General features: G+C 47.8%; 2 protein-coding genes and 1 pseudogene across 5 annotated transcripts in view; 2 read left to right on the top strand and 1 right to left on the bottom strand.

The window, feature by feature from the left end:
* LOC308418039 (transmembrane protein 11, mitochondrial-like) overlaps window positions 1-24,572 on the top strand; it is a 444,261-nt pseudogene that overhangs the window by 198,873 nt on the left and 220,816 nt on the right. The gene's annotated exons all lie outside the window — the stretch shown is intronic.
* BRF1 (BRF1 general transcription factor IIIB subunit) overlaps window positions 439-24,572 on the top strand; it is a 40,540-nt gene continuing 16,406 nt past the window's right edge. For 2 of the 3 annotated variants that reach the window (XM_080935030.1, XM_080935029.1), the window contains exons 1-5: window positions 439-696; window positions 6,098-6,178; window positions 11,214-11,388; window positions 15,975-16,005; window positions 19,158-19,230. In XM_080935030.1, coding sequence (XP_080791156.1) covers window positions 513-696; window positions 6,098-6,178; window positions 11,214-11,388; window positions 15,975-16,005; window positions 19,158-19,230 — 544 coding nt within the window. In that variant the 5' untranslated portion in view covers window positions 439-512. The remainder of the gene's footprint in view (window positions 697-6,097; window positions 6,179-11,213; window positions 11,389-15,974; window positions 16,006-19,157; window positions 19,231-24,572) is intronic. The other variant, XM_080935031.1, reaches the window with a different exon arrangement.
* BTBD6 (BTB domain containing 6) lies at window positions 19,301-22,368 on the bottom strand. The gene is made up of 4 exons (XM_080935056.1): window positions 21,898-22,368; window positions 21,731-21,821; window positions 21,509-21,627; window positions 19,301-21,359 (listed from the first exon to the last, which is right to left on the bottom strand). Exons 1-4 carry the CDS (start codon window positions 22,272-22,274, stop codon window positions 20,327-20,329), a joined length of 1,620 nt encoding a protein of 539 aa, XP_080791182.1. The 5' UTR covers window positions 22,275-22,368; the 3' UTR covers window positions 19,301-20,326.

Here is a 24,572-nt window from a genome sequence, read left to right as displayed (position 1 = left end):
GACTCTCCCCCCCAGGCTCCGCCCATCAGCCTAGTCCGGATCCAGTTACTCCAAGCCCCGCCCCTGTCCCAGGCTCCTCCCTCAGTCCCCGGTCTCTTCCAAGGCTCCTCCCACGGTCCTCGTCCGGTAGCCGGCTGCATTCACCGCCTCGCCCCGCCCCTCTCGCCCTCCCGCCCGCAAGCCCCGCCCCGTTGCTAGCTCGTGGCCCGCGAGGCCTACGGGCTCCAGGTTTGGAGCTTTGCTTCCGGTCCTCCGGAAGGTCGGCGGTTCGGTCCCAGAGTCCCAAAGATTCTTGAGTTCCTTTATCTGTCCCGCGGGCGCGGCCGTTGGAGGCGGCGCGGACGGCACGCGCGTGGCGAATCTGCCGCGACAAATCGGCGGGCGTGGCGCCGGCGGCCTCGCGAGAGTGCGGCACAGACGGAGGCGGCGCGACGGGCCTTGCGGGCTGAGGGCCGCGGGCGGAGAGCCGGTTGTTGAGCGGCGGGGGGCCGGTGGGGCCCTGCGGCTCCAACATGACGGGCCGCGTCTGCCGCGGCTGCGGCGGCACGGACATCGAGTTGGACGCGGCGCGTGGCGACGCGGTGTGCACGGGCTGCGGTTCGGTGCTCGAGGACAACATCATCGTGTCCGAGGTGCAGTTCGTGGAGAACAGCGGCGGCGGCTCCTCGGCGGTCGGCCAGTTCGTGTCCCTGGACGGTTTGTTCTGCAGCTCGGGAAACGGGGGTGGGGGTTTGGGGGCAGGGCTGAGTGTGCAAGATGAGTGGGAAGTCGAGGTTGGCGGGGAAACTGAAGCAGATCGTCCTGCGACAGACCGTGGGCAGTCGGACAGGGAAACTGAGGCAGGGCCCGGTCGGGAATTTGCAGCCAGGACCCCTCCGTGTCCCGTACGCCGACTTGAGTTCCGTGATCTACCGGGTCCAAGTGTCTCGGTCTGGTCTAACGGAGGTCGTCAGCCTGAGTCCTGAATTCTGGCAGGCGCGGCTTTCAGGCTTGCATCTGATACCGGTTCCGTTTATCCCGCTGGCCACTCTGACAGGTGTCATTTGCTCTAAGGGCTAGAAGAAGATATGCCCAGCCTCAATTCAGTCGCCCTTATTATTATTTTTCTTAAAATAAGGGTTTGTTTCCTAACCGTTGGGTGTCGAGTCTTTAGGGAGATATACTTCTAAGTCTTTCTTTGTATATATGATTCACGAAACAAGTTATTCATTTGACCAAAGGTTTTACACTTTGAAGCACCCCAATTTGTCGCCTTTTCTTCCTTGAGTGTTTCTTTTGTCACAAATCTAAAATGTCTTTGTTTACGTTTGAATTTTAAAGGTTATTGTTTACACTTTTATGTAGTTTTGTTTTTATTTTCTGAATACTGAAGATGTAACTAACCCAGGGACTCTGGCACACTAAACAGTTCCCAGATCCTTATGCCAATTGAAGCCTAATCCATCCATATTTTGAGTTAGACCTTGTGGGAAGTGTGATGTGCAGGTTTAGGTTCCTTTCTTGCCTGTGGAGGTACCATTTGCCCCGCCCCCTGTGTGAGTCTGCTCCTGGGTTCATTTCTTGCATTCCTTACCTTCTGTTTACATTTAATGTTTTGAGATCAGCCTTTGCTTTCCTTTTTAGAATTGTGTATTTGTAATCTCTTTTCCTTGGGTTGTAGAGTAACGGTAAGTATTTGCATGTTTGTATGGCTCAAGGCAGAAACCCAGGTCTTGCTCATTTCCTTTGAGTTAGGGTTTTGACAGGTTGTCCAGGCTGGCTTTGAACTTAATCAGTAATCCAGGCAAGCACTGGCCTTGCGGTCCTCATGCCTCAGTCTCCAAGGTAGTTGTAGTTATGAGCTTGTACTGCCAGGCCCAACTTCCTATTGTTTTTTGAGGCAAGGTATCCCTGTGTAGACTGGCCTTGAACTTTTAGCAGTCTCCCCTGCCTCAGCCTCCTAATTGCTGGGATTACAAGCATGCACCACCATGCCCAGTGTGGTGCTGTGTGTATGTGTGTGTGTTAGTGTATGTATGTGGATGAACATGTGTGTGCAGGCATATGTGTATATGTGGGCACATGGGTAAGGAGGCCCAAAGTTGGCATCAGGTACCCTCCTTGATAATTTTACACTTGCTGAACCTGGAACTCCTGATTCCGGGCTACTCTAGCTAGCCAGTTTGCCCAAGGCATTCCCACTCTCAGCCTCCCTATTGCTGGGGTTGTAAGTGGCTAACCTGCTTTTATGTGGGTTCTGAGAATCTGAACTTCAGTAGAGCAAGCATTAAATCCACTAGACCACCTCCACAGTCCATGAGACAGATTCTTGAATCTGCTATGAGTTCCAGAAGTAAGCTTACTTTGGACATTCTTTTGGATTTTTTTCTCTGTTTACTTGGGATATTGGTCTGTAGTACTTGGGGTGTTATTCTCTGGGCGTGCTTGTGGATTTTCATCTCTGTTTATTTGGAGTATTGGTCTGTAGTTTAACATCTATCAGCCTTAGATGTCAAGGTAATGCACTCCTGAAACAAGTGAGCTATGGTCCCCCCTCTTCCCCCTTTCTTTCTGGAAAGGACTATTTACCAACAATGCACTCTGCTCTTACTCTCTTTCCTAGTTTCACTATGTAACTTAAGCTGGCCTCAAACACATGGTGCTCTGGTTTCAGTCTTCCACACAGTCGAGGCTATGGGAGTGCGCCTACCAGCGCCTGCCACTTTGTGCATCCTTTCTTACTTAAATATTAGGTAGACTTCTCTAATGTAGCCAGCTAGACTTAGGGTTTCTTTTTCAGCTTCCCGGGTGCATCCATGGCTTGGTGACAATCCCTTATGCTCACTGTGCCCTTATAACATCAGGGAGAATAGTATGGAGCCATAGTGGAGTGAGGCCTCACCATGTATCCTAGGAATCATGCTCAGAGGCATTGAGCAGAAGCTCAGATGGGCTCTTAGGTGGCATTAAGATATCTCTCCAGAGAGAAGCACTCCAGCAACCAGCCCTGGGTGCCCTGGGGAATGCACTGGAGGCCATGAATTCTTAACCTTAGTAGAAAGTATGGGTTACACAGGAGGGAAGTGTCAGTTGCTTTGAACAGCATCTTTCAGGTGGCTACCTGCAGACCCCCCCCAACCAGCATGACCACATGGACTGGAAACCAATGACTTGTCCCAAGACTGTCATAGGTCTTCTCGCACTTCCTCCAGCTTTGTTATAAAGCTCTGTTTCCTTGTTAGTGTGTCTTTTTTCCTAGGTGTCTCTGCTTATAGCTTCCTAAGCTGGACACTTAACAGTACTCTATAACATGTGTCTAATACACCAAAGTGAGTGCTGGGGGTCCTGCAGCAGCTTCCTGGCTATGAAAACTAATCACCCTATACCTGTACAATCAGGTTTTAGAGGTCTTTTCAAGTAGCTTGTGCCAAGGGAAGTAGTGGGCATCAGGACCTCAGGCTTAGATTCCAAATGCAAGGCACTGGGTAGCTGGAGAAGCTAGGATTGCCACCATGAGAGTCCGGCTGGCAGGAACAAAGCAGAGTTCCCATAATGCACACTCTCAGCATGGGCCATGGTTCTCTGAGGCCTCCCTTTGTCAGTGGCTGGTGACCCTGTGCCTCTGCATCCTTCTCAAGACTGCTTTTAAAACCACTCTTAAAATGCTTCTCAAGACTTAGAACCAACCCTAGAGTTGCAGAGGGGGAGGAGGGAGAGAGAGGGAGAGAGGGAGGGAGGGAGAGAGAGAGAGAGAGAAAGAGAGAGAGAGAGAGAGGGAGGGAGGGAGGGAGAGAGAGAGAGAGAGAGAGAGAGAGAGAGAGAGAGAGAGAGAGAGGGAGGGAGGGAGGGAGGGAGGGAGGGAGAGAGAGAGAGAGAGAGAGAGGGAGGGAGAGAGGGAGGGGGAGAGAGAGAGAGAGAGAGAGAGAGAGAGGGAGGGAGAGAGGGAGGGAGAGAGAGAGAGAAAGAGAGAGAGAGGGAGGGAGGGAGGGAAAGAGAGAGGGAGGGAGAGAGAGAGAGAGAGAAAGAGAGAGAGAGGGATGGAGGGAGGGAGGGAGAGAGAGAGAGAGGGAGAGAGGGAGGGAGAGAGGGAGGGAGGGAGGGAAAGAGAGAGGGAGGGAGAGAGAGAGAAAGAGAGAGAGAGGGATGGAGGGAGGGAGGGAGAGAGAGAGGGAGAGAGGGAGGGAGAGAGGGAGGGAGGAAGAGAGGGAGGGAGGGAGGGAGAGAGAGTGCGCATACACTAGGCAATTTGTGGCACCTGCTTTCTCAGGGCTCATTCTCCCCAATCCTGGGAGCAGCAAACCTCATTGGTAGGTTGGGAATCTCCTTATGGTTCCAATAATCAGAATTGCTTATGATATTGATGGTGGAACCCAAGGCTTCAGTGGATGTACATGCCATTCTGCACGTATAAAATTCAGAGGACAACTTTTGGAAGTTGGTTCTCTCCTTCCACCATGTAGGTTCTTGGGGACCAAACTCAGGTGGTCAGGCTTCATAACAAGTTTCTTTAGCTGTTAAGCCATCTCACCTGCCGAAGAATTTTTTTAAGGAGGGGTCTTGCTCTCTATCTCAGGCCGCCTTAGAATCTCTAGCCTTCTATGTCAAACCAACACAGTTACACAAGCTATGTATTCTGGATACTGTGAGAAAAACGAAAGACAGTGCTCTGGAGAGGCCTTTCTGGGCACTGAGGTCTTTTGGCCTTCTTCTAAGGTCTGCTCCAGCATGTGAAGGTGGCATTATCTGGGGCTCATCTTTCATGCCTTTGCTAAATCCGAGGTTCTTCCCCAAGTTGCCTGTGTTGGTATAATCCTCCATGGTTCTTGAGGGGTAGACTCTTCAAAGCCTATATGTGCCATACTTCCAGCTTGGGTTTTTTTGTTATAGGAACTTGTAGAAAATACCAAATGTCTGCTGGGCATAGTGGTACACATCTGTAATCCCAGCACTTGGTAGACAACGTTGTAAGTCAGCTGTTGCTACATAATGAAACCTAATCTGGAAGGAGTGAAAGAAAAGCAAAAGTCAGTGTTTTCACAAGCAGAGCTCATCTGAAATTTGAAGGTCTAGGTGAATTTGAGGTTGGCTGTTCCATCTAGAGGTCACATTTGGCCTTTCTTCTTCACACTTGAGGGGAGCCTGAGTCAGCTAGCGTCGTAACCTGGTGTGACATGTCCTCCTGCTCACATACATGCAGGGGTGGCAGGAGCAGAGTCAGAAGGCAGCTCCTAGGGCCAGTGCGGGTGCAACTGCCCACACAGAAGGTTGGGGCTCCCAGGATGGGACGTGGGCTGTGCCTGTGGAAGTGGCAGTGGTTGGTGACTTTGCAGTGTGCTTTGTGGACCTGGAGTTGCGGAGTGCGAAGATGGCAGTAAGGTTTCAGCTGGAGGAAGTCTTCTCTTTTTGTGGGGGCTGGAGGTAGGGATAACAGAGTGAGGCAAGGTCTTGCTCTGTCTCACAGTGGCCTGCAGTGATCCGTGTCTACCTAATAACAGACCTGCACCACATGCTTAGCATGGCTAATGCCACCATGATTTTTAAATGTAGGATTTTTATGTTTTTAATACTATTTTTTATTCTAAATTACGTGTGCATCTGTGTTGGGGTATGTGCACATTAGTGCAGGTGCCTACAGTGGCCAGAGGTGTCAGCTGTCCTTGGAACTGGACCCACAAGTGGTTGAGGACTATTTGACCAGAAACCAATCTGGGATCCTCTTTAAGAGCAGTGCCTTCTCTCCACTGTTGACCTGTCTCTTCAGGTGCCATGACTGACTTGTACTAAAAGCACAGATCACTTCAATTAGAGCAATTTTTTTATTACACTTATTTATGGGATGGGGTCATGGCGCATGTGTGGAGGAGGCAGCTGTAGAATCAGCTCTCCCTTTCTCTGTGGGTCTCAGTCATCAAGCATGGAGACAAGCTCCTAGCTGCTCTCTCATTTCAACAGCCCTGGTCAAGGGATACCTATGGTCAAGGCCACATCTGTTGGCTAGACAAAGTTAGCCTGCTACTCTTCCCTGTGGGAATGCTGGGTCCTGCTTTGCTCACAGTCAGTGGAAGGGGCTGTGGGGCTTCTCTCCAGGCTCTGTCTAACCTCCTTTTTATATTTCCAGGTGCTGGGAAAACCCCAACCTTAGGCGGTGGATTTCATGTGAACTTGGGAAAGGAATCAAGAGCACAGACCCTACAGAATGGTACTCTCTACTTGATTCTTGCTGACTACAGGGTGGGGCAGGATGCTGGGGTGGGGTAGGAGCAGACCAGTCCTCACTTGCTGGGGCAGGAGCAGACCAGTCCTCACTTGCTGGGGCAGGAGCAGACCAGTCCTCACTTGCTGCTTCTGCTTTGCAAGCCCACGGCCCTGCCTGTGTCTTACCTTGTGACCTGCTACTTTTTGCCCTTACAATCTAGGGCCAGTGGTACTCTGGGAGGATGGTTCCTGAGCGTGCCCCTTCCAGGCATTCCGCAGATCTTGGTAGAGCCCCTTAGTGAAGGGCCCTCAGATGGTGCCAGCCTATGGCTTTTTTTCCTTGGTCTCTTAGAATAGGCATAGAACCAGCAAATGTGTCACAGTTTAACATGCAAAAGTGACATTTCGTTGTTTTGTTTTATTTTTTTAAGATTTATTTATTTATTACATGCACATGGGTACACTATCACTGTCTTCAGACACACCAGAAGAGGGCATCAGATCCCATTACAGATGGTTGTGAGCCACCATGTGGTTGCTGGGAATTGAACTCAGGACCTGTGGAAGAGCAGCCAGTGCTCTTAACCACTGAGCCATCTCTCTACCCCTCTTTGTTTTATAAAAGCGTCAGAGTAGAGACGTATCTGGTCTTATCCTTTACTTGTTCTTAGGTTATGTGCCTTTATTGAATGGAAAAGGTTCCATATATATTTTTAGCTACAAGGTTCTTTTTGTTGTTGTTATTGCTTTTGGTTTTCTTTTTTTCAGACAGGGCTTTTTTTTTTTTTTTTTTTTTTTTTTTTTTTTTAAAGACTAGTGTCAGCACTGACTCATATTCTTTTAATTTTTTTAAGATTTACTTATTACATATAAATACACTGTAGCTGTCTTCAGACACACCAGAAGAGGGCATCAGATCCCATTACAGATGGTTGTAAGCCACCATGTGGTTGCTGGGATTTGAACTCAGGACCTCTGGAAGAGCAGCCGGTGCTCTTAACCGCTGAGCCACCTCTCCAGCCCTAGACGGGGTTTCTATGTAGCTTTGGCTGTCCTGAAACTCTATGTAGACCAGACTGGCCCTGAACTCAACAGAGATCTGCCTGTCTCTGCTTCTCAAGTATTGAGTTTAAGGATGTACACCAGTACATCTCATTTTAGCTGTAAGTTTTTAAAGGTATATATATATCTATATAAATACATGTATAAAATATTTACATATTATACACACATGTTTACTCATATATGTGTATGTGTTTATCATGCTACATTTATGGACAGCTTACAGGGGCTGGTTCTCTCCTTCCTCTATGTGAGTTCTGGGGATTGAACTCCAATCATCCATCTTGGCAATAAGTGTCTTTACCTACTGAGCTTATCTTACCACCCTCTATGAATTTCTTTTTACCAGATATATGTTATAGAAAATAATTTCCTGTTTCATGAGCTGTCTTTTAACTACTTCTTTTTTTCTCATTACTTGATGTTATAAAATAGAAAAAGATTTATTCTAAAATATATATGGGTATTTTATCTACATGTATGTTTGTGTACCATGCATGTGTCTTGTGCTTGGGAACGTTTGAAGAGGGTTTCTGATCTCCTAGAACTGGAGTTACAGATGGTTGTGAACTGCCATGGAAGACTAGGAGCTGAATCTAGGTCCTCTGTAAGAACAGTAAGCAGCTGTGTGCCATTGCTCCAGCTCCATGGTGCATCTTATGCCTTATCTGGTCAGTCAGTGAATAAAGTGCCCACTATGTATAAGGCTGAGTTAGGGTCCCCAGTTGAGCATATAAAAAGCTAAGCATGAGGATGTGAGCCTGTTGTAACCCTGGCAATGGAGGGGCAGAAACAGGTAGATTTTTAGGGCCTCGGTGCATAGCCACTCCTACAAAAATGAGAAGCTCCAGGTTATTGAGAGACTATCTCAGAAAGACAAAGTGCAGATTAATAAAGGACCCACCAATGTCTAATACCCCAGTGTCTAATGCTGGCCTCTACAGGTGAGATCATAGGTGTGCATGTGTATGCGCACATACACGCACACACACACACAAACACAAAACATCCTACTTTCCAAACTAATGCTTATATTTTCTGATATTCTATTCCCTGGGGTTATCCATTTGAGTTTTCTGTTATGTTTTGGGGTTGGTCCTTGTGAGTTAGAACAAGTAATGAGAGACTGGGTCCAGCTTCCATCTTTTTAAAAAAGAATTATTTATCGTGTGTGTGTGTGTGTGTGTGTGTGTGTGTGTGTGTATACACTGTATCTATCTTCAGACACAGCAGAGCAGCAGAGGAGGGAGAGCATCAGATCCCATTACATATGGTTGTGAGCCACCATGTGGTTGCTGGTAATTGAACTCAGGAAAGTCCTCTAGTAGAGCAGTCAGTGCTCTAACCACTGAGCCATCTCTCCAGCCCCCCAGCTTCTATCTTATGTGCAGTTCCAGTGTTTGTGTAGAAACAATTATATTTTTCCAGTTGGTCCTCTCCCTTGTTGAGATTCATTTTCAGACCTTCTGTTCTGTTATGCTTTTGTTTGGTTCCTAGCCTTGTGGTAAGTTTGAAATTGGGAAGTGTATATACTTTCTTAGAATTCTTAATTAGGAGCGCTGTGCTGATTATTCTAAGTCTCTTGACTTTATCTGTGTTCCTTCCTTCCTTACTTCCTTCCGTTTTTTCAGAGTTTTGCTTTGTGTAGTCCAGGCTAGCCTAAAGCTCATGATCGCTTTGTCTCCCCCCAGTGCTGGGCATACAGGACCTATAACACCATATCCCATAATTTCAGTATTAATTTATAGTCTGTATCTGATTTCTGCCAGGAAATCAGCTGGGATTTTGAGGCGATTGTTTTATTCTGCAGATCATTGTGGGAGTATGGTTACTTGAATGGTACTGAGTCTTCTGGGGTTATTTTTTCATTGATTTGAGTCTTGAGAGTTTCATTTTGGAGTTATTTTGTTAACTTTATTAAGGGAAACCTGCCCAGATTCTGGTTAGGGTTACATTAAATCTGTAGATTAAATTATGGGAACTGGATATGTTGATCTAAAAGTGTGAATTTGTATTGAGTTTCTTATAGTAGCATCCAGACATGCTGTGAGCAGACTTGTCCTTGCTTTCCGCTGTTCTTCTCTCTTATTCTCAAAGCTCAGCTGCATTTTTGGTCATAAGTTGCTAGGCTCCCCAGAATTGCTGAGACTGAGTAGGCTTGGTTCATTGCCGACCTCTGTGTGAAGAGTCAGCGTTTTGTTCTTAGGAATGATGTCATTAAATGTGTCATTTGCTGCTTAGTATCTACTATAGTGATCATATGGATTCTGTTTGTGGGATGCTGGTGGCAAGCCCTAGGCTGGGGGTGTGGGGCTTTAGAATTGGTCTAGCTTTGAGCAGGGGACCATAAAGGAGACCCTATCCTGCCTTAATTATGGAATTTTCCAAACACTACTTAGTGGGTCTCAGGCTCCAGCTCAGTGTAGTCTGCTGTCTGTAGATTGTTTTAAGTTTCTGGGCCCAGAGTAGCCTTGGCTGCCTCTGGTGTGTTACTACTTTGTTTTGATAAGAAAGTGGAGCTGATTTTTGTGCAGTTGGTCAGGCATGTTGGCCATGCCCTAAAATGTGTTATTGTTACTGTTGGCTGTGAGTAGTGTACTAGCCTTCAGTTCTTATTAAAGAATCAGAGAAACCAGTATTTAACATTTATGGATGAGATGGAGGTTGTCAGAGGAGTACGTTGAAGTCCTGAAGATGCCAGTAGGACTAGACATGTCTGGTGACAGTTCTTACAATCTACATGTCCTCTGCATATCCTAGGGTGGGTATACCTTGTGTCTGGGGGGTGGGGGGAGAACCTCGGGGCTCTCTTAATCCCTGGTACCCACCCATTGGTCTGCACTGAGAGTTGGTATCAGCAGCTCTCTCTTAGATCTGCACTGCTGAACTTTGGGGTGGCTGCTCAGTATTTGCACGTGTTGGTAGAAACCTTGAGTCTCCTGTCTCCAATATCATGACTATACAGACAGATCCTCCTGGCAGCAGGTGCTTGTGCAGTCCCTAGAAGGGCCTGGTACTCTCAGATCCCCCGGAAGTGTATGCTTGGCTTTGCCATGCTCATTAGGATGCCCATTTGTCTAGCCAAGAAGCTGGCTCTTGGAGGGAAGCTTGGCCAGGAATTGTCCAAGACCTGACTTGGTAGAGAGGTCATTCTGGAAAGTAAGAGTCTTGTGCTGTGGGAGACCCATTCCTGCCAGACACTCCAGGCCTCGGAATCTCCAGAAGAGCTACGTCCATTGTGTATTGCTCCAAGCCGAAATGCAGTGTATTAGGAACAGGGTTTTATGGCATGTGAGAAATCAGGAAACTAATATAATGAAAACTGATTGGAGTGTACAGACTAAATTAAAAATTTAGGGCAAAGATAATCTATTACTGTCTGTCTGATTTTTGGATTACTGAGTTTTAAACCTAACACCTGTGTTCTAAGCAAGTCCTCTACCACTGAGATCCATCTCCAAACTTCATTTTACTTTAAAAAAATTGTTTATGTGTATAGATAATTTGCTTCTATGTATGTCTGTGTACCATGTGTGTGCTGGAAATCAAATCCAAGGTGTATGGAAGAGCAGCCAGTAAATATTCTTAACCTCTGAGCATCTCTCTGGTCCCTAGTTTGACTTTTTAATTTCATCAAGTTTTCCAGGCTGGCTTTGAACTCATTCTGTAGCTCAGGGGTTGTTCGTTTGAAACAGGATCTCTAAGTAATGCTGGTCATCCTAGAACTCACTTGTAGACCAAGGTGCCTCGAACTCACAGAGATCTACATGTCTTTGCTGGGATTAAAGGCATGTGTCATTATGCCTGGCCCAGGCTAGTCTTGAAATAGTGGTCCTCCTGCCTCAGTCTGTAAAGTGAGTGAAATTATATGTCTGCACTAACAGGTTCTGCTCAAGTCTTACATTGTAAGGTAGAATTGTGATTCTTAATTTTAAATCTAAAGTTGTGACTGAGGGTCATTCTGTATTTTGTTACAGGGCGGCGCCACATCCACCACCTGGGGAGCCAGCTGCAGCTGAACCAGCACTGCCTGGACACAGCCTTCAACTTTTTCAAGATGGCTGTAAGCAAGCATCTTACCCGAGGACGGAAAATGGCCCATGTGATTGCCGCCTGCCTCTACTTGGTTTGCCGAACTGAAGGCACACCTCATATCCTTTGCTGGGTGATTACTTACTGTTGACATAGGAGTTATAGGAATTGGTGTTGATGTTGCCAACATGTCCCTTATTGGATGTCCCATCCCAGCTGATGCAGGGCTTCTTCTCTAAGCTGCTGTTCAGTTGGGGTTTCTATTGAAGAGAAGAGACACCATGACCATGGCAACCCTTATAAAGGAAAACACTTCATCTGGGCTGGGTTGTGGTTCAGAGGTTTGATCTGTTATCACGGCAGGGGGCATGGCAGCATTCAGGCAGACGTGGTGCTGGAGAAGGAGCTGAGAGTCTACATCTGGACCAGTAGTCACCAGAAAGAGAGAGTGACACTGAGTTTGGTTTGAGCTTCTGAAACTGTCCCTTGTGACAAACTTCCTCTAACAAGGCCACACCTCTAATAATACTACGTCCTATGAGTCTGTAGAGCCATTTTTATTCAAACTACCACAGCTGCCAAGTGGATAGTCAGGCTAAACTCTTAGGTCCCTGCCACTTTTGGCAGAAGAAGGACAGCTCATGACTATGCGTGTCGCAGGCACCAGCACTAAGCTCTGCAGGCATGCACGTGTATCAGGGGTCCATCCTTCCTCCTTCAGTAGCCCCTACCCTAGCTCCTGTCATATACTATTGCTTATAGCTATTCTCCCCTCATCCCAGGGACCCAGGTGTGCTTCTGTCTCAACTGTAAACATGAGGCATCTTCTCTCCAGTAGGTCCCTCCCTCTGGCCACTTGCCACTTTGAACCTGTCTTAGGTCACTTGGTTTCTACCTGTTTCTGCCTGTCCCATCCATCTATCTATTCACCCTTTTGGCTTGAGATAGTGCCTAGACTTTTATTTTTCAACAAAGTCCTTTTATTTTTGATTGGGATATGTGTGTGGCACACACGTCAGGTTAAAAGGACCACTTACGAGAGTCCGGTCTCTCTTGTACTGTTTAAGTCCCAGAGATTGAATTCAGGTTGTCAGGTTTGGTGGCAAGCACCTTTAGCCACCGAGTTGTCTCCCTGGCCTCCCTCTATTTCATTTTGAGTCAGTATTTCACTGAAGTTTGTCATGTTGTCTAGATGAGCTGTTCAGCAAGCCCCCAGGATGTGCTGTCTCCACCCATGCCCTGCAGTGCTGGGGTTACAGATAACCACTTCCTGTCCTGCTTTTGTGTAAGGACTAGGGTCTCAACTTGGGCCCTTATGCTTGTGCAGCAATCACTTTACATGCTGAGACGGCTCTCCAGGACCAGAGTTTTTACTGTCTCTCTCCTGTTTGTTCTTAGTGCACTTTGTGTGCTTCATGTATTTCTGCTTTTATTCCCATTTTGTGCTGATTTCATCTCCTAGGAAGTGGTGGTGGTGCTTGAACTCTTAGGTCAGTTCTCTAGTCGGCCTGTTATGGGCTGGTCCTGATGTTTTTCTGTGTGGCAATGCAGTTATGACAGGCATCTGTGCTGGTAGGCATTCATCTCCTCCTGCTATCCATGCTACCTGTGGGATGCCTGGCATTCACCCATTCCAACTCATTTCTTTAGGTGGTACTTGGGGGAGTCCTGTGCTAGAAGTTCATGATGCTGAGGTCCCTTTGGGATTCTCTTGTCATTCTATTAACCCACTAGCAAAAGTGGAATTCTGGGTGTGAGACCAATCACAAGATGCCCTCATGTAGAAGGAACAGAGCTTATTATATACTCAAGCTCATTTTTGCCATCTTGCCCATCTCCTCAAAATTGTGTCTTCTATGACCCACCCAGAAAGCAGGTTATGCTGGGACCTTTCACCCAGGAACCTTGCTTGCCCTCTTTAGCCTGCCAGCCTGCACCTCTAATCCCTGACCCCTAGGGGGACTGAGACCTACTGAGTCTGCTGTGTAGGAACCAGGCCTACATTCTTGTCATAGGTTAGAGGAAGGCTGTGGGAGTAGTAGGCCTATTTCAGGCAGCAGCTAGATGTGATGGTAGAATTGTCAGACATAAGAAGACATAGCTTGTCAAGAGGATTGAATCATATGTCCAGTGACTGGATCCTGCAGGATTAGTGTGAGACACATTCATGGAAGAGGGTGATGTTGCCTGCAGCTGTCTTTATTTAGAACCTCAGAGGGGCCCAGGCCATGGATCTAAACCAGGAACCCATACTTACAACTAACACCCATGGGGAGAAGGTCAAGGAGCATACATGGTTCTGTGTGGTAGACAGTACTGATCTGCCCAGGGTGTATTTCAGAGCCGACTGGCTTCCAGAGGCCTCTTAGCTGTGCGCTATGGGGTCTTGTGCAGTTAGGTCACAAGTTCTGTAGGCCTGTTCCTCCCTCCCTCCCTCCCTCCCTTCCTTCTACCTGGGCATCAACCACTATCATTCCTCAAGGATAGTGGGCTTAAACCAGAATGGTCTATAGTTTACCAAAAGATACCAACTGTCTGTCTGTCTTTCTTTTTTTGCTTTTTTATGATATGATTTCTCTGTGTGGCTCTGGAACACACATTGTGGACCAGGCTGGCCTCAAACTCAGAGAGATCCTCCTGCCTCCTGAGTGTTTGATTAAAGGCATGTGCCACTCTACCCAGCTTGTTTGATTGTTTTGAGACAATGTAGCTCTGGCTGTCCTGGAACTCACTATATAGATCATGCCCTGAAAGATTTCCTTTCTGAGGATTTAATTTAAACCAGGGTTGGTGGCAGAGGTAGGTAGCTGTATGAGTTTGAGTTCAGCCTTGTCTTCATAGTGAGTTCCAGGACAGCCAGGGTTATGTTGGGAGATACTTCTCTAAAGAATGTCTTTTTGTGTATGTGTGTTGTATGTGTGAGTGCAAGACCAGTAGAAGCCAGAGGAGGGTATCATATTCCCTGGAATAGAAGTTTCAGAGTTCTAGACAGTTGTTAGCCACCATGCCATGCTAGGAATGGAACTCAGATCCTCTGCAAGAGGAGCAGGTGCTTTCTAAGCTGTATTTCCAGCCTCACCTCCCACAAGGGTTTATTTTAAAAGATTACTAAAGGGCTGGAGAGATGGCTCAGAGGTTAAGAACACTGACTACTCTTCTAAAGGTCCTGAATTCAATTCCCAGCAACCACATGGTGGCTCACAAGCATCTGTAATGGGATCTGATGCCCTCTTCTGGTTTCTGAAGACAGTGACAGAGCACTCACATACATTAAAAAAAAAAATCACTAAAGCTTAGTGATTATATTTTTAGCTGAACATTTAATTTTATAGTAAAAAGTTACTATGATTTTTAACTGTTATTTTATGAGACCTCAGATGCTGTTTTCAGAACCATTCTGAATCTTTTCCAAAATTAAAGTAAGTTTTATCTATCCAAGTATAAGTCATCTCCTATTTTCCCAAAATTAATAATGACATTTTAAAAATTGTTGACTGTTTTCTTGTGTTTGTGAGCATGGGCATGCGTTTGTGGGCCGTGGTTTGTGTGTGGAAATCGGTAGACTCCTCCTTGTGGCGTTTCCTTCTCTTTGGTGTAATTCTTCATCTCATCCTAGTTGTGTATGAGTCTTTCAAGCCTAGTAGTTTGGTCTCTTCTAGTTGGGTCCCCCACCCCTTCATTTTCATCCTTGGGTGTTTTGTTTGGTAAATGTTTATCCGGAAATTGAAGAGATATTAAGTGATTTTTCCCTGCCTGAGGCAGGCGAGGCTAATTGGACAGCTGCCTATAAGTTCTTGGCTGCTTGCTACATGGTACTTTTTGATCACATAGGTTCTTAGCTCTGTGGCAGTGCTACTGGCAGCCTTGTGGCATGCGTTTGTAGCTTGGGGCAGCTCAGGTTGGCCTTTGTCTTAAGGGATCCTATGCACATTGGGCAGACTCACCTTTTCTTTGGGCAACTTAATACCTCAAGTTTGGTTGTTGAAAGATCATTGATTTTCAAATTCTATACTCCTGGTTAGGTGTGTAAGCACTAGACTATCTTTGCTCTACAGAGCACCTGATGCCCTCTGGGGTAGAAGAGCTGTGATACCCAACTTTCCTACCCTCGGCTGGCACAGCTGTCCCTGGCAACAGGACGAACCGATCTCAGACTGAACAGATGACTAAACTGTGCCTGAGTGCTGTCTTTTGAGCAGAATGGGCTCCTGGAGCTTCCACTTCAGTTCGGTGCCTCTCTTCAGTAGTTGAGGAGGAGAGGCAAGTGTCAGAGTGGGAGCTGAGTGCAAACTGACTTCATATTGCTGCACCACAACTGGTGAGGCGCGGCTGTGGGATGGAGCAGGCAGAGGCAGGTGGTTGCTAGGGTAGTGCGGGACCAGTCCAGTGGAGATGGACTAATGAAACATCAACAGGTCCCCTGAGTCATCAGAAACTGTCCAGAGCATCTGTTCTGTTTGGCTTTGAAGCCAGTTAGTGTCTGCAGATAGTATGAGGACATTGAACAGTGGACATCTGAAGATCCATTTCTCATTTCACTGACCCTGTTTCCCACTCCTTCTTGTAGCTTTCTGTCCTTGAAGTAGATTCTGAGAGGTCTCCCTCAGTGCCTTTAGAGACGCAGGGACTGGTCAGATGATGAGCTTGGATTGCGGTGTGCAGACCTGGAAGCCTCTATGCAAACACTCCTTAACTCCAGCTGCAGACATGCTCCTTGATCTCAGCGACCTGCTCCAGGTAGATCACTTTCCTTTTTAAATCTTTCCTGAGGGCATTAGAGGCACCACCTGTGCTTCCATACACCTAGAAGTCAGTCTGTGCTGCCTGCCATAGTAGGTAGCCTTTGTGTTCAGGGTGATGAATATTGTGTAGCCAAAGTGTGGGACCTTGGCATGATAGGTCAGCTCACAGGCACAGCATTATCTAGGACCGGGTGTCTCAGCCTTAGAACTGCTTGAGAAATTCTTGTGAAATTTAGTCTTAAGGTAAAAAAAACTTCTGTTTAAAAGGGGAATATTGAACCACGCATACATTTCAAACTATGGAAAACTCTTATGAGCAGTCTGTTCAGGGTCATTACTTTTCTGGATTCTGATGAAGTAGGGTTTTTGTTGCATTGCTTGTGTTTGTTTAATACCAGGTCTCATGTAGCCCCGGTTGGCTGGGAACAAAGAGATATGCCTGCCTCTGAAGTGCAGAGATTAAGTGACAGGTGTACTGCTCACTTCTAAATAACTGAACATCATGGCCAGCTGCAGCTAGGGACCTCCAAAGGCAGTGAAGGAGAAAGGGACATCAAGAGTGCAATGCCACCCACTGATGGTACTGTGCTAGAGGGCTGGATGGAGACTCACTGAAGTCTCCAGGCCACACTCTGAGTCGTAGCAAGGCCGTGAAGTCCACAGACACTACAGCGTAGGAAGCAGGATGCCCAAAAGTTTGTGTTGAAGGGAAATCCTGAACTGGGTGCCTACCAGGGCTTCTGAGAGCCAATAGGCCAGATCATTGTTCCTGTTTGCTTATGCATCATTGCCCACAGAGAGACTTAACATTTAGATTCCAGTCAGAGGGTGCCTTGTATTTTTGTCCTTTCAGCTGTCTTAATAAATGGCATCTCTCAGCAGCTATTACTGAATTTTTTTTTTTTTTTTTTTGTCAAGCTAAAAATAACCTGTTGGAATTGTGATAATCCATTGACTCTACCTCTGAATGCACTGTGCTCAGTTCAGAGCATGGTCACATGACTACATCCAGCCTCCCAGGAAAGATGGGGGCTGGACCCCTCTTAGAGGAAAACAGTCCCTCCCGCCTGTCAGAAGATGGTATGCCACCAAAAAGGGCTGAGGTCTGGCCAGCTTTGTAGACTACTCTTCTTGGTATGGCTCTATTGGCAAAACTGGATCTGAGGGAGACTGCAGGTGAGGACCATACAAGGTTGTCCCTGCCCTGGAGCATTCACAGCATATTCTCCCTGGTGCCAGGCTTTGCCTGACCTAAAGACACAGTTTTGCTTTTATGTGTGTAGGGTGCACACCCACGTCCGTGAGGGCCTCTAATGGCTGCTTTGAAGAAGTGGAAGTAGAAGAGGCAACGACTCTTATGTAAAGCCTCACTTTTCCTGGTCCATATATGACAGAGGCAAGTAGCTTTCATCCACAGCACAGAATGAATTGTCAACATCTAATATTAGTATGCCTGGAAGGTAGGGGTGGTGGTAAACAAAAGCACTCTCTAGAAAGCATTTTTAAATGTTTTATTTGTATGAGCATTTGCCTGCATGTATGTGTGTGGGCCTCCTGTGTGCCTGGTATCCATAGAAGCTAGAGGAGGGTGTTGGACCCTCTAGAACTGGAGTTACATATGGTTGTGAGCCACCATGTGGGTGCTGGGAAACAAACCCAAGGTCTGTGCAAGAGAAGCAAGTGCTCCTTACCATTGAGCCATCTCTAACCCCTGGAAAGTGCTAAAAGTTTGAATTTGCACCTGAAATCTATTCAGAGAACTCTTTGTGTAGTACTCAGGTCTCACTGTCAACCATGTCTACTGGTACCTAGGTATCTGGAGGAGCTGAGGATGTTCAGGAAATGTGCTCCCATGGGAGCACACTTGCATACTAGAACAGACTACATACCACATGCTTACATAACACATTTCTGCATGTTTACATGCCATTTATATGTATATTCACATATAGTGATGCACATCATAGTTTTGTAGACAACCCTTGAGTCTTCAGGAAGATAGTACCAGTGTCCAGGGTGGAAGGTGACCTACCCACTGCTGATTGGCTATGGTGGCTAAACTTGTACGACCTTCTCAGCTGGGGTGACTCAGGACGTTGACAAGTCACAAACTTTCCTTTATTCCTGCATGTAAATGTATCATCCCTTAGACCTCGTCTTGCAAACATCTGTTGGGCATCACCTTCATGCCAGGAAAGGGAGCTTAGCAAAGGCCCACAGGCTAGGCTTGATAGAGTAAGAAACTTCTCTCAGGAGGCCAGGGGCAGAAGGCTAGACCAGTCACTTCTTTCAGGCCCAGGAATCCCAGGAGTGGTCTAGCATGTGCAGTGGGGTTTTCATGGGACTGAGAATGGGAGGGGCCTCTGAGGGTTAATCTGTTCTAGTATTGCACTGATGTACTGAAGTGCATATCAGGTTCTGTACACTAGCTAGACCTTTGCTTCTCTGACAACTGATAGTGCTCCCACCACTGCACCCCTTGGTATGTCCCTTCTAGAATGAACTTACTGCCACTGCTTACCTCCTGGGGCAGAGAAGAGAACTATGGCAAGTGACCCAATCTGGGCAGCAGGCTTCATGGCAGATAAGGACTTGAGGTGAGGGTGTTGGAGGAAACAATCGGGATTCCAGCAGGAAACGACTCCTGGGACCATAAGGTAGAGGAAGAATGGCCACTGTGTTGTGTCCAGGTCTTGTGTTGGTTCAGAATTAAGTATAACTCTACTCATACTCCTAGTAGATACCCACAACTTTCCTAAGCAACCACTGAAAAAGATTAGAGCTGGAGTCAGGGCAGCCATATAGAAAGGAGGTAGGCCCTCCTGGCGTAGAGGCCGGTAGAGAGGCATGATGTGGACTTTTCATAGTCCAGCAGGCAATGAATGGGTTCTTTGAAGACTGAATAATGAAGCAGGCACTTAAGAAAACAGCAGCTGAGGCAGGTGTGGTGCTCAACCTTGACCCAGCATACAGGAGGTAGAGGCAGGCAGATCTCTAAGTTAGAGGACAGCCTGGTTCCAGGGCAGTCAGGGCTACACAGAGAAACCCTGTCTTGAAAAAATCTTCAGAAATTATTTTTAAAAAAGAAAGGAAAAGAAAGCAGTAAATGTTGTCTTGAACACCAATGCCTGTGTTCTTCTACCACAGGTTAACGTGTACGTGTTGGGGAAGACATTCCTGCTCTTGGCAAGGGAGCTTTGCATCAACGCGCCAGCTATAGGTAGGTTGGACTCAGGCAGAGTAGAGGGACATCAGATCACAGGACACCAGATGGAAAATGTCTCCTAAAATGTGATAAATACAGCCAGTGGGCTTTATTTCTGGTACAAACTCAGAAGGCCTACTCCTAGTGCCTGTCAAATGTGGCCCAGGACACAAAGAGAAAAAGTATATAGTGTTTGATGTTGGGAGCCTGTACTGTTTGAAGCAGGTACCTTGAGAAAGGCAGAGGCCTCCTCACAACTAAGGGAAGCTCCAACAACAGGTGTCTTCTAGCCATGGTCCTTCCCATATGCAATACGGTTTCTGAAGCATCAGCTCATGGTAAAGAGGTACCACATGGTGCTAGAGCAGAGGGTCTGGTAGTATAGGTTTGAGTCCCAACAGGCCCAAGCTTCTGGTGTTCGGCACATTGGCTAAGGTGCATGCATACGTTCTCCCCAGAGACCAGTGCCCTGCTAGTGCGCCTTTTAAGGTCAGCTGCTTTTCCAGGACAAAACAATTGCAAGGAAGGATAGAGGATTTACCCACAGCAAGCAGGCAGCAGAGCACACAGCCCACTCTTTATATCTGGTTTGATTTTAACAGCTCTGCACCGGAGACTCATACAGACACTTTTCAGTAGAATTGAAAGAGAGAGCCCCAGTTAATTCCTACAGTCACTTATCTACATGTGGTTCTTGTTCTTTGAAACCTTTATTATGAAAATTCACTTAAATAGGATGGAACTATTTTAAGTGACTTTTCAGAAATCTGTGGCTAGAGTGGGAGGCCTCAACATAGGCTGGAACCACTTAGAATCAAAAGGGGGAGGAAAAACCCAAGGGTCCTGAAGCTTGGGTATCAATGGGCAGGGATCTGGGACCACCTTGGACCCAAGTTTGTCTTCCACCTGTGGAATGCCATCTAGGGTCAGCAGACATTGGCAGTTCAGTTTCTAGGCTCTGGCTGTGAAAAGTCAAGTTTCAGACTATGGCTGATACAGTAGCCAAGCCTTTAATGGTACAGTAAGGCAGGTGGCAGTGTCCTGCACCTCCACTGCACTCACTGGGTGGACCCCATGGAGGAAGAGCCTGGTGGCAAGGTCACTCTAACCCTCAGGCGTAGAAGATGAGCTCTGGGATCTGTCCACCCTGAACCCCAGTCCCATTGGTACTGTCTGAGGAGCACTGGAACTGGAAGGCCACCTTTCCACACTGCACCTCTGTCATTCCCTCTTGCCCAAAGTAGCTGAGTTCACTGCCATCCAGGACAGCACTGGCAGTGTAGAAGGTGTCCTGCTCCACCTGGACTGGGTGCTCAAACCAGACTGGGAAAGTGTTGCTGGATCCATCTGAAACAAAGTTGGTGAGGTTCTGAGCCAGAACCATCCCTAGCCGCTTGAGCTCAATCTTCACGCTGTACTCGGCCCTCCCAGAGCTGGACCCGTATAAGCCCAGCCCAGCAATGAACACCCTTCTGTCCACTGCAAACTGGATGCTGTCACAGCGCCCACGGTACCTCCACTGGTTACTTCGGTAGGCAGAAGACTGGAAGCGGTGGCACCTCTGTGGAGCCAGGCCCTTCCTCTTGGTCAGGGGGAAGTCAAGGGGGGGCTTTTTGGCAGCAGTGTACCAAAGGAAGATGTTGTGGGTCTCCTCTAAGGTCAGGATATCTGACTGGGCAGCACCATTGGCAAACTCCTCTAGGGTCATAGTTGGAATTCGGACCAGGTAGAGGGCTCTTCCCAAAACATGCCTCTTATTATGAGGAGTGACTGGAAGGCCCTGTCTCTTGCACTCTGCCTCAGCCCAGTTCAGGACGGCCTCGAAGACTACAGCCTCCTTGGTATTGAGGGCCTCCCTGGTCACAATGATCTCCAGTGTCTGCCGGTCAATTTCACAGAATCCTTCAGACCTCAGGGCCATTTCAGCTTGTGCATCAATGACTTCCCAGCACCGCTGGGTCAGTTCAGGCTCCTCAAACAGTCGGCTCTGGGACAACAGGACACAGGCATTTTTGGCTTCCAGACTTGTTTCCAGAAAGTTAACGCAGGCCTTGGCTAGGGCAGGCACAATGTACTTCTTAGCAGCATACAGAGTGGCAAGCACTGTGTCAGCCTCCAGATCAATCTCATCACTGTACATGTACCTGGATAAAGCAGGGATTCTCCTGGGGGAGCTGCAAGGGCGGAGGAGCTCATGGGCTCCCCTGCACCACCTTTTGGGTTGTAGCAAACATGAAGGGGAACATTGGAAGGCAACCACCCCATCCTTCCAGACCCAGAGCACAGCACTTACTTTAGCAAGACCAGGAAGGCAGCAGGCTCCACATCAGGAATGTGGATTTCTGACTTGACTTCTGCAAGATCCCCGTAGAACATGGCATAGAAGACGGAGCTGCCGACAGCTAAGACATACTGTGGGGGAAAGAAAACCACCTGAGCTGCAGGGCAGTAAACAAGGCCCAGGGAGACGCGCCTAGCCAAGCTCACCAGGGGACAGGGCTGCGCCCCTACCCACCTTGTGGGCGGGTACACGCCTGGCTGCCCCCAGGGCCCCCACGATGAAGTGGACGTCGGCCATCAGCTCGTTGTTGAACATGAGCGCATTCCTGCAAAGGGCAGAGGCACATGGGCTGGAACGGCGCGCGCCCGGGCTTCAGAGCCCGGGGGCGGGCGGCGGCTCACCTCTCGCGAAGCGTAGGGTGGAAGGACTGCCAGTTGGGGCTCTCGGGATTGTTGTTGTCTGGCAAGGGCGGCGCGGGCAAGGGCGGCAGCGGGGCGGGTGCCAGGCAGGGCGGGCAGCAAAGGCCGACCTTCGTGCTCTCGGCTGCCCCCGCCGTGTTGCTGTTGGCGATGTCGGTGGCAGTAGCTGCGGACGCACCGGCAGGCGGGTACAGTTCCGCGGCCATCTTCGCTCCTGCCGGGGCGGCCTCCGCACTGGTCGGTGCAGTGCCGCGCGCCTTCGCGCCGCGACGGGGTTTGGGAAGCGGCTCTGCGAGCACCAGCAGGGAGGTTAGGCACTGCGCCACCCGCCCATTCAGGCAGGCAAGCGGCAGCAGCATGGGGCCACGCCGGCCCTGCCCGCCGCCCACCAGCACCCCGAGCCCGCGGCCCGGCCGCAGGGGGCGCCGTCCGGCCCGTACCCACTGCTGCGGCGCCGGCGTCTCTCGTCACTGTGCGTCAAGACGCGGCTCCTCGGTCCGGGGCCCCGCCCCTGGGGTGGGGTGGGGAAGTGCTGAAGCCCCGCCCGGATGCCTAGGTTTAAGGGCGGGTTGTGTAGTTACACCTTCTATCTCTGAAATGAGACCTTGTCAATAGCTCAGGTTTTGAAAAAGAACCTGACCCAGCTAGCTTTTTCTCCATGGACGAAATGAGTCTCAGACGCAAAGCTTAATCTCCCTTTTTGTGTCTAGCTTCTTTAACGGAGCATAAAGTCAAGGGCAGTACACATTGCAGTACGTCAGAATTTCCTTTTCTTTCAAGAGTCCAGACCTCATGTTCCTTTGGGTGGACTCCAAACTCTGTGTAGACCTTTCTTTTTAAGTTGATTATCCCAGTGTGTTACATTTTGTTTACCAGTTTACCCAGCAGGTGGGTGGACTCCAAAGTGGGCTCCATATCCAGGTGCCATGACCATAGGAAGGCAATTTTATCCTTCCCAGATCCTAACTGCAATTCTTTGGGTCTACCTAAAAGTAAGATGGTTGGATAAAATGGTCGTTCTTCATTTACCATTTTTATTTTATTTTATGTGTTTTTATTTTATGTATATGGATGTTTGGCCTACATATGTCTCTGTGTATCACATGTACCTGGTGTTTGTGAATGCCAGAAAGGGTGTTGGATCTCCTGGTACTAGAGACACAGACGGCTGGGAAATGTGAGGTGTGGGTCGATGGGTATTGTCTACTTCAAGAGCAATAAGCACTCTAAACCACTGAGTCATACCAGCCCTTTGAGTCCCCTCTGCATGCCCCCCCTTTAAGTTTTATTTTGAGACAGGGTTTAGCTTTTCTGGAACTCAGACTCAGAGATCTGCCTGCCTGTGCCTCCAGAGTGCTGGGATTAAAGGTGTGCACCACCGCTGCCCCGCTACATTTACTTTCTTGAGCAAACTTTGCAATGGCCTTTTTAAATAATTGTATTATTTTTTTAGTCTTCTACAGTGTGCACAGACTCTTTCCTCTTTATTGTGGCTAAACCTTGTTATACCTTTCTGGGTTTTATAGAGGCCATGATAGTGGATGTGAGGTGGGGTCTTGATTGTTGATGTCAAGCAGCTTTCCGTGTTTCTTGGTCATTTGTGTATCTTTGTGGGAGAAGTATCTACCCAGGTCATTTGCCCACTTTGTAATCGTTTTGCTTTTTGCTGTATTGAGCTCTTCAGTACAGATGTCTTCTCCCTTTTCTGTGGCTTCCTTGTCTGTGGACCGGCTCCTTTGCTGCGTCAGTTCTTTGCAGTCTGAAGTTACCGTGGTTGTCTATTTCCACTTGGATTGAATCATTGCTGTGTCCCCTATGGTTTTGCTGTTGTTTTTATTGTCTTTTTAACGTGTACATCTTTGGTCTGTTTGGTCATAGTAAACCTTGACAGTAAACCTTGCTTTTCCAGCCTGTTTTTACCTTCACTTCTGGGTAAAGACCCAAAGAATTGCAGTTAGGATCTGGGAAGGATAAAATTGCCTTCCTATGGTCATGGCACCTGGATATGGAGCCCACTTTGGAGTCCACCCACCTGCTGGGTAAAGTGGCAAACAAAATGTAACACACTGGGACAGTTCTGAAGGGACTGCACTCATATCTTTGTTTGTTTTTTCCTTTCATTTGTTTGTTTGTTTGTTTTTCCGAAACTGGGTTTCACTATGCAGCCCTGGCTGTCCTGGAACTCACTATATAGACCAGGCTGGCCTTGAATTCCTAGAGATCCATGTGCCTCTGCCTCCTGCGTGCTGGGATTACAAGCATGAGTCATCAGGCCTGTCTTTGTTCTTTAATACAAGTGCCATTTTCATAACTTCCACAGATCCTGGGAAAGGAAGAGTTGGTGAGACAGAATTTAAAATCTGTTTAAGTGTCTCCGCCTCAGTCCTTTGTCCAGATTTCATCTTCTTCCCTTTGGTTTAGACATGTGCATTTCCAGTGTTTCCTGCACTGCATAACTTCAGCTCTGTCCGCTGACAGACTCTACTACTTGAAGAAGACAAAACAAGCTGCTTTAGGACCATCTTTTCCGCTCTCTTAACGTCCTTCTGTAGCTCTTCGCCTTTCTAAGGTGTGGGGTCTATGTGTTATCCAGGCTGGCCTCAAATTCCAAAACCCGAGGACCCTAGTGGCTCAGGTATAATTATAAGTCAGAGTCT

This window comes from Micromys minutus (assembly GCF_963924665.1).
Source record: "Micromys minutus genome assembly, chromosome: 1".
NCBI lineage: Eukaryota > Metazoa > Chordata > Mammalia > Rodentia > Muridae > Micromys > Micromys minutus.
The sequence above is the reverse complement of the archived record's forward strand: the minus strand, read 5'-3'. Positions and strand labels throughout refer to the sequence as shown.

Coding starts and splice junctions, on each gene's coding strand:
- BTBD6 (XM_080935056.1), bottom strand. CDS start 22,274: ATGCTGCTGCCGCTTGCCTGCCTGAATGGGCGGGTGGCGCAGTGCCTA. Junction 21,822..21,897: donor CACCCTACGCTTCGCGAGAG/GTGAGCCGCCGC, acceptor TGCCCTTTGCAG/GAATGCGCTCATGTTCAACA. Junction 21,360..21,508: donor GCCTTCCTGGTCTTGCTAAA/GTAAGTGCTGTG, acceptor TGCTTTATCCAG/GTACATGTACAGTGATGAGA.